Genomic DNA, 14292 nt, shown 5'->3' with positions numbered 1-14292 from the left:
ATACAAGATATTTCAATGAAGGATCTTGTGCGAACATTGTCACTAAATAAAGACAACTAGGGGAAAGCTTTCAGGCTTCTGACATACTCTGGCTTCGAACATTACATATGTTTTCCGATATTTATTTGATGAATTTGACCTAAAGCATATTTATTAGCTAGTATTTAGTCACACATTTCCTAAAAAAACTTAGGTCAGATTCATTGGATTCATTGTGAAATATGATTAGTTACTTAGATTTGCTTTTTACTACTTTATTTTCATTTTTATTAATGACTGATTAACAAATAATTCTAAAAATACAGATATTTGGAAATATTTCGCAAATAATCCTTTTCAGGAGAGGTTCAGTTGCAATATCTTAGACAGACTTACTGGTAAAAATAAAAGGATCGAATTAGATTATATTCCATCCTTTAAGGATGGATCATATTTGAACCTTTGAAAGGATCACTAGTGTCTCTTAAAATTTTGTATGCAAATATATCACGTTAGATTATGTTTTATCACAAACTTATTACTGATATAACATATTTCTCTCATCTGAGCGAACACCAAAGATGACTTTATCACTGTTTTTGTTCATTTATTCCGGAGATAAATAAGTGTCAAAATAGGGACACTTTCAAAGGATCCTCGGTGATCTTTTCGTTTTTACCAATTGGATCAATTTGACCCTTTTATTCTTACCAGTGCTTACGGCTTAAGGGCAGAATCACATTGACAGTAAAATGCTCACCGTCACCGTCAAAGCCCTCACCGTATTTCGTTTATTTAGGCATTTTCATTGTAATTTTTACGCAAATTCTCAATTACCGTGTTACCTTATCTCATACTCGATGGCACTAGGTGAAAATAATATAAGAAAATTGAATAAATAAAGCGAAAATGCGATAAACGGTGAGCAAAAAAAAACTGTATGAAAAACTGTAGCAAAAAAATCCTACAGTTTTTTTTGCTTACCGTTTATCGCATTTTCGCTTTATTTATTCAATTTTCTTATACTATTTTCACCTAGTGCCACCGAGTATGAGACAAGGTAATATCGTAATGGAAAATTTGAGTAATAATAGCAATGAAAATGCGTGAATCAACGAAATACGGTGAGAGCTTTGACGGTGACGGTGAGCATTTTACTGTCAATGTGATTCTGCCCTAAGCCGAGAGACAGTTCAGTGGGAAACTGATGGAAATGTAATCTAATCATTATTTAGTGAGTAAATATGTTAAGCCGTCTCTCGGCTTAAGCCGTAGGTGTGTCTAGCACATTAAAATGAACCGAGAAAAGGGTCGGTCTAGAATTGTTATTTTGCAAGAGAGAATTTGAATCAAAATACCCCGGTATTAAAAGACGTTTAAAGAAATTTGGAATATCATATTCATGACTAGAATAGCACAACTCAGAATGTGATTCAAGGGGGTATTTTCACAGAAAATAGAATCTTATTTTTTGATTCTCTGCGCTTCAGATAAATTGAAAATTTATTAATACACTGAGAAAAAAACGGGGGTGCGATTAACTTTTTTTCCTCATAACTTTAACACTTTTTAGGTGTAAAAATATATCAACATTTTTTAATGTTGATTTTAAACCTTTTTAAGGGTAGAAATAACATGAAAAAGGGTAACTTTAACCCATAATACAGCTAAAAAGCATAATATGTACACCGCTTTCGGATTAATACTACAGGGTAGAATTAACATTTCCGGAATGTTATTTTAAATTTTTCGGATTTCTCTTAGTGTATGGATAAGTTTAATTTAAAAAATTCAATTTTGGAGCAGGTTTTAAATTAGGCTATTTTACCTTAAATATGGCAGTCAGATATGGTTTTCTTTTTAATAATTTAAAGATTTAAACTTTAAATCTATTGTGATAGGACTAATACGGAAGAAAATGAAAATGCCCCACTTTCCCTTATAAATGAGGAGCTGGGGTAGCGAAAAAACGTTGCTAAAGGTGAGTGTGACATGAAAAGGGGGAAATGTGTATCGGTTCTTCTATCTGTGTCATCACCATTTGAGTGAAAGGTTAGGAATGTTACATATGTAGTATGAGTTTGATATATATTCGATTCCTTTTTTCCTCTTCTTTATTTTTCTTCATACCAACACTTTAGTATATATAGAATTTCAGTATAGAGGATATCTTGATTTCCTGCATAACTCAAAGTTAATTTAAGGATATTGAGAGGTAATGAAAGAAAAAAAAATTGTTGATTTTATTGAGGAAGTGAGACGAAACGAATTAACATTATTTATTGATATTGGAAATCTTTTGAAATTTTTTAGCAATAAACATTGATAAATTAAATTACTGTACATATACCTTTTCTTATGGGGCGCTCCCACAAAAACTTGTTTTTATATCCATTTTCCTTTTACTCCTGAAGAAGTAAAAAAAAACCGATCCCTTCCGACCATTTTCTCATTTGAACCAGAAAAAAAAATTCTCAAAAGCCTCTGGCTCTTATTTACATTTCCCCAGCTTCAATGGTACATTTATGAAAGTTTTCTTTTTTCTGTTTGAGATCTGCCCTTCTCATACTTAGTAATTTTCTAAGGCTTTTTCACGCATAATCTCTTCATGGATTCATTGGATTTTTTTTCCAGACTCAATATGAAATAATGAAAAATGTATAAATGTACATTTCAATTAGTTTTATTCTGTTGATGGAAGATGTCTGCTTCTTTTCACCCTATTGATGATTATATTGAAGATACATAGAATTTGGGGTGCTCGGAAATAGGAAGAATAAGTTTCTCAATAAATTACTTTATGCTGTTTCGTAGATATCTTACTCACATCAACGTCATTTGCCAAAAACATCTTGAAGAAAAATGCTTCTAAGATGATGAAAAAAAAAGAGAATGTGAACACATGAGTTTTGCTGAAGATGGTAGAAGTCAATCGAATGTTACGGTGAAGAGCTTTGGAGGCAATTAACTCAGCCACTTTTCCTCTGTTAAGAAATTCAATTTTCTGTCAGATTTTTTTCCTTCGTTTTTTTTTCACAAAAGAAAAGCTTCCTCAATCTTATTCCAATTATATGAAACACTTCTGGAATTTATTTTCATATCTGAGCTATTCTTCCTGAACATTTTGTGATAAATGGAGAGTGAAATTTTCTTGGGTTTTTTGCTTTAAAGTGTGCCACACAAAAGATTATTATATTTGTTCAAAGTGCGGAAGTGAAAATTATCATTGAAGCGATGGGTTGGTCTCTGGATGAGTCTCATGATGGAAATGTTTATTTAATTGCAAGGAAATGTCTCTCATCACTTTAATCTCTTGAGAATTGCTTGTGATTCATGTTTCTCCCTTACCAACACCCCCTGAAAATATATATCCCTAGACACCAATTTTATATAAGAAGGATTGAGAGTGAAGCTGGGACAGCCGTAAGCAAATGTTTTGTTATAATTTCGAAAATAACAATTTTTAGAGATCATTTCAATGAGATTTAAATTGCACTTTATTAGTTTAAAGTGGAGCGACAAGTCGTTTATACATAGACCATTCAAGATTTTTATATCAAATCAAAAACACATTCAGGGAGATGATAAACAACTACGGTTAAACTGGGATGTAATCAATTTTGATTATTTTTAAAATCCAGTTTACTTTTGACATGACGTAATCAGATAAATTGCATTCATCTGTAAGAATATCTAATTATCTATCACACTTTAAAAATTTTAAGATGTTTCACATTTAAAGCTATTATGTGTTGATATGTTGTTTTGGGTTTTTAATGATACAAAGCATTGAATTTTCATTTATTCAAGCAAAAAATCGGATTTAGTCCCCAAAAATTAGTTAAAAATAAGCTAAAACGCCACAAATTTGATTTCTTATTAATTTGCTTTATAGACATCACCCTAGAGGCCCTATTTCTCAATCGATTTAGTCAAGATTAGATTAATTTATTAGTTTTCAGTCAGAAATTATTTGAAGTGATAAAAAGCTGTTAAAATAATAATAATAATAATAGGGGAGATTGGGGCAATATTTGTCAAAATGGATATTTTATTTTCTCACGAGCTATCAGAGAATCTAAATTACTTTTATTAAGCATATTCTTATAGACAATTTACCGCTCTATAACTTTTACCAACGTTATTTTGCTCCAACTCTAAAGTAAATGTGATTTCTGAGCAATTTTCCAAAAAATGATTTTGTGGAAGTTCTCAAAACTGCTGGGGCAAATTTTGCCAGTCATGGGATATTTTTTGCTATTTTCTTTCGCTTTGTTACAAGTTCTTGTGAATGAAAGAAATATCCAATTGAAATATTTTGATAGGAAATTTATTCCTCTATAACTTTATCCAGAACATTTTTTATTATCTAAACGAGAAATGTGCTTTTCAAGTTATTTTCCAAATGCTGTTTTTGGCAAGAAAACTCTCTTCGCCGACTTAGAAATGGCAGATGTTTCTATATTCTATATTCTTTGCTCGAATTCCTTAAAACCTTTGACGTTTATTGAGGTACACGAAGGCAATCTATGATAAAAATTTGAAGTCTCGGTCTCTTTTCTTTTGGCAGATATTGAATTTTAAAATTTTCAATTTGACAAATTTTGCCCCAGTCTCCCCTAATAATAAAACAAAAGCCAGTGATAAGGATAGATCAGCTTATAGAGGTGTGATTCCTCCATTGCAAATTTGGATTGTATAATAATAATTTAATTGTATAGGTATTACTTCTGTTCAATATTGGAATGGTTTACAAATGCTTTAGGTATCAGTTTAATTCCGTATTCTATGTGCTCACGGCCAGAATTCGATTCATTAATAGTGTCACGCGTAAGACATAAATAGGGGAGGGCTTTCAGGCTTCGCACACACTCTGGCTTCGAACATTTCACATTTTTCTCATAATTCTTTAATGAATCTCACGAAATCTCACCTATTTTTTCAGGAAAGGTGTGACTGAAGACTAGCTTTAAAAATATATTGCTATAGGTCAGATTCATTAAAGGTATATGAGAAAAGTATCGAGTGTTCGAAGCCAGAGTGTATGTCAAGCCTGAAAGTCTTCCACTAGTTTTTCATTGAAGAGATAACGACATTAATTTTCGAAAAACTCAAACTGAATTTCGAATTCTCAAAATAAATTTACACAAAAAAATTATTATTATTTATTGATCATTACCAGTTGCGCTGGTCTTTCGTTGACTTTACGGTTTTTCGGACCTAAAAGCCTTATGGTAGGAGATATCGACTTCCAAGCTCCGGTGAGCCCTCCCCCATAAGTAAACTTTAACTTGAACTGGATTTTTCGTATTTTCCTTTTTCCCCCTCTATTTCCTTAAAAATTATTTTATTTTTTTAGTTTATCTCAAAATTGGCCCCAGCGATTTTATTCATTTTCGGATATGTTGCAAAGTGAACATTTCATTCATAAACACTTATGACCGGAAAATTTGTTACTTTTAATTTCCGTAAGTTGAAATCGCTCTAAACATCACCCGTATTATAAAAGGGTGCTTAATAAGCATTCTGGTGGACAAACCCTATCCCAGTGATTTTCGAATCATTATCTAAGATTTTCTGGAGATTCTTAAAATTGCTGCTTTGAGAAAAAACGGGGGTGCGATTAACTTTTTTTCCTCATAACTCTGACACTTTTTAGGTGTAAAAATATATCAACATTTTTTAATGTTAATTTTACACCTTTTTTAAGGGTAAAAATAACATGAAAAAGGGTAACTTTAGCTCCTAATACACCTAAAAAGCATAATATTTACACTGATTTTGGATCAATAATGCAGGGTAAAATTAACATTTTCGGAATGTTATTTTAACTTTTTCGGATTGGTCTCAGTCAGTGTGGGGCAAATTTTGTCAGTCTTCGGATAATTTGTGACGTTTTACTCTCGCAAACGTTAAAAATATCAAATAGACATATTTTTATAGGAAAATTTATTTTTCTACAACTTTGTCGAAGATAATTTTTCTCTAACGATAAATGTGCTTAAATTGAGCTAATCAGTATTGATATTTTCTGTAGACCAAATATTCCAAAAATAGGACTCAAAATTTCATTATTTTTTTTTTTTTTTTTTTTTACATAACCCTTTCTCGTATCCCTTGAAACTGTAAGTTTAAGAAGGTTAATAAAAATTTCAAGCCTCGGTCTCTTTTTTTTTTTTTTTAGAAAATAGTGAATATTGAAATTTTCACAAATTTTGCCCCAGTCTCCCCTAATGGATGGCTTATTGGAAGTAAAATTTTGTTACAATAAATTAATTTATATGAAAAATGCAAATAACAAATTCCCGTGCTCGAAGTTCATAAACATTGAACAAATCACACTTTACAAAAAATTAAGTCACCCAAATTGCCCCACCGTCCCCTTCCTTCATAGTGCAATATTAAATTCCAAGAATTGTAAATGTTTTGATTACTCTATTAATTTATTGCATGAATGATCAAAGTGATACTTTAAGCAATAATTTAATTAATCAATAAATCTATATGCAATACATCAAATGTCGATTCTTCCTTTGCTATGATAAAGGAAAGGGTTAGTACGTTATCGGAAAATTCCACAAAATAATATTTTTTATTGGAAGATCTATACGAAAGTTTATAGCAATAGTAAGCAGCCTTACAGAATCACAAATATGGTATGGTGCCTAGGAAAAAGTATCAAAACAGATTTTTCTCATGATTTTATGACTTCCGTTAGCTAAATTGCAAAAGGAAAATGCTATGGGGAAATGTGAGTGTATGGAAGTGCGTTCTAATGTAATTCAATTTAATGCTTCTCGAGGTGAATGAGATTGCGATAAACCTAGTTTATACCATTAAGAAGAAACCTTAAGAGTCAACCTATTTATTTTTTTATTACCAAAATGTCTCATAAAAAATACATCTTTATATATATGTACGTACAATATAATATTCCGAAGACAGAGTGTCATTTCAATCATAAAATTATGAGAGTATGACTATGTAAATCCTGTTAATGTATCATCCAGCATATTTTTATCCAACAGCCCGTGGCAAGAAAAAGTTCTCCGTAAAAAAGGCACCCGAAAAATGTCTGTTTAAGGCAGGAAAGGAATAAACTTTCCTCTTAAACGCCTCAACTCAATTGTATTTTCAAGGTATGAGGATGATACTGAGAAAATTATCAACTTGTCTGTACAATTTTTTTTCCATATTCTTTTGCAGTCCATTTTTCCGTGCCATCAGCGAGAAATTTCTTGAGTACTTTCTCTTTTTTTTTCTTTCTTTATTGATTTGATGAAAACTTGTGTGGTTTATTATTTGATTTGTGGATAAATGGAGATTTCCTGAAAAAGGGGGTATGAGGAGATATTTCTTCTCAATTTTTCTCTCAATTTCCATCAAAATCCAATTATATTATCTCTCCCACCATCAATATTCTTTCCATCAACACTCAATCTTTCTGAGATGATGGAAAATTTTACAAACAATTTTATATTCAAGAAAAGCATTTTCATTTTCACCCTCTATCTCTCATGTCGCAATTTTCCGGCAGTTTCTAGAGTGCAAAAGGTGAAAGATAAACTTTTCCCTGATGTTTTTGCACCATACAAGTTCAAATGTTCTTTGTAAAAAAAAAGTGTTTAGGGTAAGTGTGCCAGATTTCGGCATAGTTGCATATAAGCACCGAAGTCGTAAGTTTGAAATGCAATAATTTTAATTCATATTGATATTTTTTGTTACTTCCTTTTCGGGAGGGTTGTATGGAACCTTGAAAACTAGTTTATCATCTTTGTTTTCTTTAAATCACTTCCTAAAATATTGAAAAATTAATAAAAATATGGGCATTGCTTTGGGTAGTATTCCGGCCACTTTGAGTGAAATTCCGGCCACTTTGACTGAAATTCCGGCCACTTTTTGTAACGCAACGGATAGAAAATTTCAAAACGTCAAACGGAACGAGTTTAATATTTACTTTAATACGTTTATATGACCCACAAGCCCTAAGATCTTCCGTGTAATTTGTTCTGAAGACCTGAAGATTAGTATCTCAGATTTTCGCGCAGATTCCCGTAGCAATTTGCCCTTTCTGAACTCTTCCAAGGCCTTTTCCACATCATCATTTTCATAAGAAGCCATGGTTTTTTTCTCTGGACATTGTAGAACTCAAAAATTGAAAAAAAAAAAACATAAAATGAATAAGAAATTCAGGAAAGCAAAAGATGTTGCCGGAATAGGCAACACTACCACACCGGAGAGACGTCCACAAAGTATATACCTTTTTACGCGAAATACAGGATCCAGCTGGGAAATTTTACCCGAAATTTAGAGATTGATTCACTATTAACATAAACAGAAACAATCTTTAATGAAAACTATTCAATTTTCATGAAAAACACCGAAGGGAAACCCTTTGCATTTCACCACAAATCAGAAGACTGCTAGAAACACAATCGATCGGTCATATTTTTTGTAAGGCTCTTTCCACACTGAGTTTTTACAACGCAATTTAAATTCAAATTATAGCTAAAATTTAACGGTCTTTGTGTTAATACATCCTAAAATGAATAAATATTTAAAACCAAAATGAATTCATTGACTATTCGAAGATTAAACATACATTATTTTAATTAATTTATTTGCATTGCCGAAATTACACTCAAAGTGGCCGAAATTAGAAGCTGGCCGAAATTTGGCACACTTCCCCTATATATACAAAAGTTCCTCTCCAACATACACTGGTGCTTGTTTGTGATGAATAAAATTTGTAATTCAATGTGTTGTCAATTGAGGGAAAGGGTTTTCTATAAGAGAAGTTAAATTTTCTATATTCACATTCCCAGATTTCTCACAGAAATTTCTGCAAAATTTACAAAGCATAGTATGTAAAAGTTATTTAAATTTAGCTGAATAATATGATATACAATGAAATGAAAGACAGCATTGGTTGTGCCAATTCCAAAAATTTCTAATCCAACTTGTCCTTCTGATTATAGGCCAATTAGCTTACTCCCAGTTCTTTCTAAAGCTTTTGAATTTCTTCTCCATCAACAAATTTCTCAATATCTTTCTAATAATGGTTTGCTCAGTGACTATCAATCAGGCTTCCGTTGTGGTCACAGCACCACTACAGCCCTTCTTAAAGTGAGCCATGACATATCGGCGGCTATCGATCGCAACCATTTTGTGGTCTTGGTATTGCTTGACTTTACTAAAGCGTTTGATAGTCTGCCGCATGACTTGGTTTGCTATAAACTCTACAAGCTTTTTAATTTCTCCTCATCCGCGGTCTCTCTTATTGCCTCCTATTTCAGCGGAAGATCTCAGAGAGTTAAATTTGGAGATAAATTGTCTGCCCCAGCTTCTCTGACAAAAGGCATTGGACAGGGATCCATTCTTGGACCCCTGCTTTTCTCTCTATTTATCAATGACTTACCAACTGTCTTGCGCAATTGTTCATACCACTTGTATGCTGATGATCTGCAAATTTACATTGAAGGTGATTCTTCTGACCCATCCTCTACCTTTCAGCTCATGAATGACAATTTGGCGAAAGTCGAGCACTGGTCCGTTTCAAATGGCTTACTCCTAAATCCCAAAAAGTCGCAGGCTATTATCATAGGCAAAAAGGCAACCAACATTACTCCCTATCCTCTAGTCCTTCACGGCGAAGTTATTCCTTTTGTGGATCAGGTGAAAAACCTGGGTATTGTCTTTAACAAGACGTTATCTTGGTCTGACCATGCATCCACCATTTGCCGCAAGGTGAACTTTTCTCTCTATACACTTAGACGCTTCCGGGACATCACGCCCTATGATATTCGCTTGCTCCTAGCCCGAGCACTGCTACTTCCATTTTTTAATTATGGAGCAGAGCTCTTCTTTCTGTCGGATGCTGACATGATTCGCCGACTTTCAGTTGCTTTCAACAATTGTGTGAGATATATTTGCGGGTTGCGCCCTCGTGATCACATTTCTTCTTATAGAAATGTTTTTGTAGGATGTGATCTCCCATCGCTACTTCAAATGCGCGCTCTCATCTTTCTTAACCGGTTGATTGCATCGGGATGCCCTGGGTACCTGGCCTCTCTCTTGACTCCTGGCGGGTCGGCTAGAGTCGGTGGACTGATTGTCCCTAAGTCACACCATGAGTCCTTCAGACGAACTCTATTTGTCAAAGGGGTTTTTATGTATAATTCTCTCGCTCCTCAGAAGCGTAGATCGCCTGACACTATTAGGGAGCACTTCCAGAATGGACCTTGCTAATTTCTCTTTTCATTTTTTAAATTCTTGATTTGTTTTATAAGCTATATTTTATTTTACTTTGCTTCATTTTCCTTTTTTTTTTAAACTATTTTTTTTTTATTTTTTCTTTTATGCCACAAATTTGTAAGAGGGAACTACCCTAAGTTTTGTGTGTCAATAAATTGAATTGAATTGAAAATGTTGTACTTTCTGATTTTCTTTTCTGCTCTTTGACAAGGAAAAAATGTGTTTTATTTCTTTTTTTTGGTTTAATTTTTAGGAAATCCGAGGAACAAATGTGCACTAAAACCGGGTCATTCGTTGATGGATTGGATCCGCTTGGGGAGTTCTGGCTGTGATTTGGCAGGGACAAAAGGTATTGTAGCACCAGTGAGTCATGCTGAGCTTTCAAAGCACTGCAAGAAAAGCGACGCTTGGATTGCAATACGGGGCAAGGTGTACAATGTTACCCAATATTTGGACTTTCATCCTGGAGGTGAGTTAAAAATTTATTGAAAAAAATTCTTCAACATTTGTTGGATTTATGCATTTAATATGTAGTTACATGCGTCGGGTCGCTTTTATACGAGAATGTTCCTTGCTGTGCTATGCACCGATAATCTTAGAAAATCTGGCTTTAGTGGTTCATTCCTGCGGTAAAATTTCCCCTAGAGGATTGTAGAATGAGCAAGCAAATGAGATTTTTCTTTGAATATAATTTATGACAAAGTTATTGAATTATGATGATTAAAATTTCAAAGAATAGGGAGATGTAATGTTTAAAAAAAGGTAGATTAGTTCCAAGCATGCATGACTTGCAAAAACATGAATTTTTGGGATAATAAATGGTAAATGTGCTGTAGATATTTTGGAATAGCCAACCCAAGGCAACCCAAGGAAAAACAGAGTTGTTCATAAACATTTGGCAAATGTGTCTCCCTTACTTGTATTCAATAGTGATTGACCTATTATTTCTTTTAAGACAAACTAAAACATCTCAATGTGTAATTTTACCCCTGGCTCAATCTACTCCAATCCACCTAGTATCTGTTATAATCTGCCTAACTGGGTGGTGCACCCAGATAATTTACGAAAAGGAATATTGGAATGTAAGGCAAAGCTCCTTCTCGGGTGTTCGAGCAGTTCACAAAGCCTCGGACGCTTTACCACCCCGTTTTAGAATTAAAAAGCATTAAAAATGCATTATTTTTTTTATACAGTTTCTTTTATAATATACTGTAAAATCACACAACTTTGTACCAACCTAATTTTAGACATGAAAAGCTCTCTAACGGAATTAGTAATTCCGGGGAAGCTTTCCAAAAATTCTTCAAGGTATGATGAATGATTACGGGTATTCCTTTTTATATGCTTTTGTTACCAAAGATTGGTAAAAATTCCATCATTATCTGTGCTGTTTCTTCATTTTTCCAAATCTGCATAAGTGTTCTCTGGAACACATTTAACACTAAACCTACCGACCGTTTTGGTGCTTTTCCTAGCTCGCTCGGTAGATGATACTCAACATTTTTTTCTTGGAAAAGAGGAAAAAAATAAATTTAAAAACACTGAAAAATATATTAAGTACATGCCTATTTTAAGAAATTCATGAAGTTTGATAGCGACATTGTACCGTGTAAACGTTAATTTAATAAAAAAAAAATATTATACAGGTCAATTTGACCGGTTTTGGTAAGTTTATTGTTCAAAACGTTTCTAATTTATTCTGTGTGTCTTGTTGATTTTCTTACTATTAAGGCTAAAATAGCTGAATCGGCGATTTCATAGGTTGTTCCCTCTTCTTGTAGTGACGTGTTAATCTCAAAAATGGGGAAAACGCAGTTCAACTTTGTGCCACTAGTTTTCGCAATAATATATGACCCCTATAGCATCGATATCGTTCAAATCTTAAGGTTTAGTAATAGTTGGGAGTCAGATCTTTCAAGCAAGAAAAACTGGACCCCATCCAAGCCCCTGAGCTGAGATCTTGGCTGAGATATTGGTCATAAAAGAATAAATTATGTTAAGAATACATAATCATTTAACCCTCTAACAGTATTTTCCCTAATATGCGTAAAAAAAAAGACGTAAGAAAATGTTTTCTAGGATAATTATGATCCAATAAAGTCGAAAAACCCATCCATTCTTCATTATCTCTTTTAGTTTAGGCACTAGGTGAGAAAATATAAATTTTTTTTTGAAACTCTTTTTGCTTCTAAAATTCACATTTTTAGTTTTTTCAATTTTTTTTAAATAAAATATACAAAATAGAATGACATATCTTTCAGTAAAAAATAAATTTATTTTAGTCAGATAACTTTAAATCGGTATTTTTATGGAAATTGGAAATGAGTTTTTTGCACAAATATTTTTTGTTGCTTTTTCTCTAACCTGTCACACAAAACTTGGGATAGCAACTAAACAAAGAGTCAAAATGAGCTGAAACTTTCAAAAGATGTTAGTAAGACTATTACCGAGAACACTATAGCACTTTTAAATAAATAAAACCTTTATTGTTGCTGTAAATGTGATTTTTGTGAAGACCATCTTGAGATGGTCTTATCTGTTAGAGGATTAAAGGCTTTATTTATTTTGAGCCGTTCTAGTTGTCGGAATTTGATCATTGATGGTGCAAATTAATGATCTTATGAAATATAAAATTCGCAAGAACACTACTACTTCGTATGACCACCGCCAGGGGTGGTATAATCGAAAAATTGATTTTCGTAATTTCTAAATCCGTGTTTCCAATTTCGATGAAATGTACTATTTTGTAGGCTACAACATACTAAGCAGAAAAGTTGAGACCTTTCTAAGGGCCTCGACAGACCTGAGGATTAGCCGAGAGACGGATTAGCGTAATTATATTCGAAACAATGATTAAACTTCATTTCCATAATTTTCCACTAAGTCGTCTCTCGGCTTAAGTCGTAAGTGTGTCTAGGGCATAACGATGGGTCGCACTAACCTCTCGATGTTAGTTAAACTGAATCGACTTCTAAAAAACATATAAACAATAATTGAATTAAATTGAATTAAAAAGGAATTGTCAATTAAACTTCTTTTATGTACTGTTTGTTTATTCGTGAATACTTATTGAATGATGATTTGAAGCTAAAATTGTGAGATTCGACAAGTTCAACAGAGGGTGGCGCAGAGTTGCACAATTTTCGTTTACAACTTTGTTTTACATACAAGAAATTTTCCTTCTTGTCTAATGATGATTTTTTCCACCATGGGGCTATATTCCAGAGATGTGTAGTTATGCTGGTTAAAAATCTCATTAAAATATCTCAACTAATTTGGATAATATATTCAAGAAAAACTTGAAAAAGTGCTACAAAGTTGTATGATTTTACGGTTATAAACAAAATCTTTTTTAAATAAATTAACTTCAGCTTGCAAGATAAAGATTTTATTTTGGTTTTTGTTTGGTACAAAATTTTCTTTCAGTAAGGTTTTGAAAAGATAGAAAAGTGCTTGTAATTCAGGACAGGGTGCATATAAGCATCAATGTTCAAAGTATGGAGTGCGTTATTATTCAATTCAAATTGAGGTTTTATCGTTAACGTTAACGGTTTTATTGAGTAGTTTTTTATCGTCTTCGTTTTCTCTAAATTATTCTTAATTTTGATCTCAAAAAAATATATAGACATGAATTTTATTGTAATTTTGAACACCTTGCTTGTAATTTTGGACACTTTGCTTGTAATATTGGACAGCTAATTCACCTCAATTCAAGCTTAGCGAGCCCTCTTATTGTTTATGAGAAGGAACCGTAGGATGTTCCAAGAAACTCAGAAACTTTCCTTTATAATTCTTTAAAGAAAGTTGATTTTGGCACTCCAAGTACGCTACGCGCAGATACACGTATTCCCTTCCCTTTCCGCAACTCTTCTAAGGCTTTTAGCAGTGTATTTCGTTTGTAGAGGTAATGCTTTTTTGTTTTTTCAGGCATTATACAACCTAGGCCTCACAAAAATTAAAAATTTATAGACTTGTGAAACAAAACAACTGTCCAAAATAAGCAACTCAATCTAACTGGTGAACCTTTGGCAAAATCGTATACTTTTTACATAAAAAACG

The 14292-nt window shown here is 32.8% G+C and overlaps 1 protein-coding gene across 5 annotated transcripts in view; it reads left to right on the top strand.

Annotated features, from left to right (window-relative positions):
* LOC129803862 (cytochrome b5 reductase 4) overlaps window positions 1-14292 on the top strand; it is a 105804-nt gene that overhangs the window by 72231 nt on the left and 19281 nt on the right. For all 5 annotated transcript variants that reach the window (XM_055850680.1, XM_055850678.1, XM_055850679.1 and 2 more), the window contains one exon: window positions 10487-10702. In XM_055850680.1, the coding sequence (XP_055706655.1) occupies window positions 10487-10702 (216 nt within the window). The remainder of the gene's footprint in view (window positions 1-10486; window positions 10703-14292) is intronic.

Source organism: Phlebotomus papatasi, chromosome 2, assembly GCF_024763615.1.
Source record: "Phlebotomus papatasi isolate M1 chromosome 2, Ppap_2.1, whole genome shotgun sequence".
NCBI lineage: Eukaryota > Metazoa > Arthropoda > Insecta > Diptera > Psychodidae > Phlebotomus > Phlebotomus papatasi.
The sequence above is the reverse complement of the archived record's forward strand: the minus strand, read 5'-3'. Positions and strand labels throughout refer to the sequence as shown.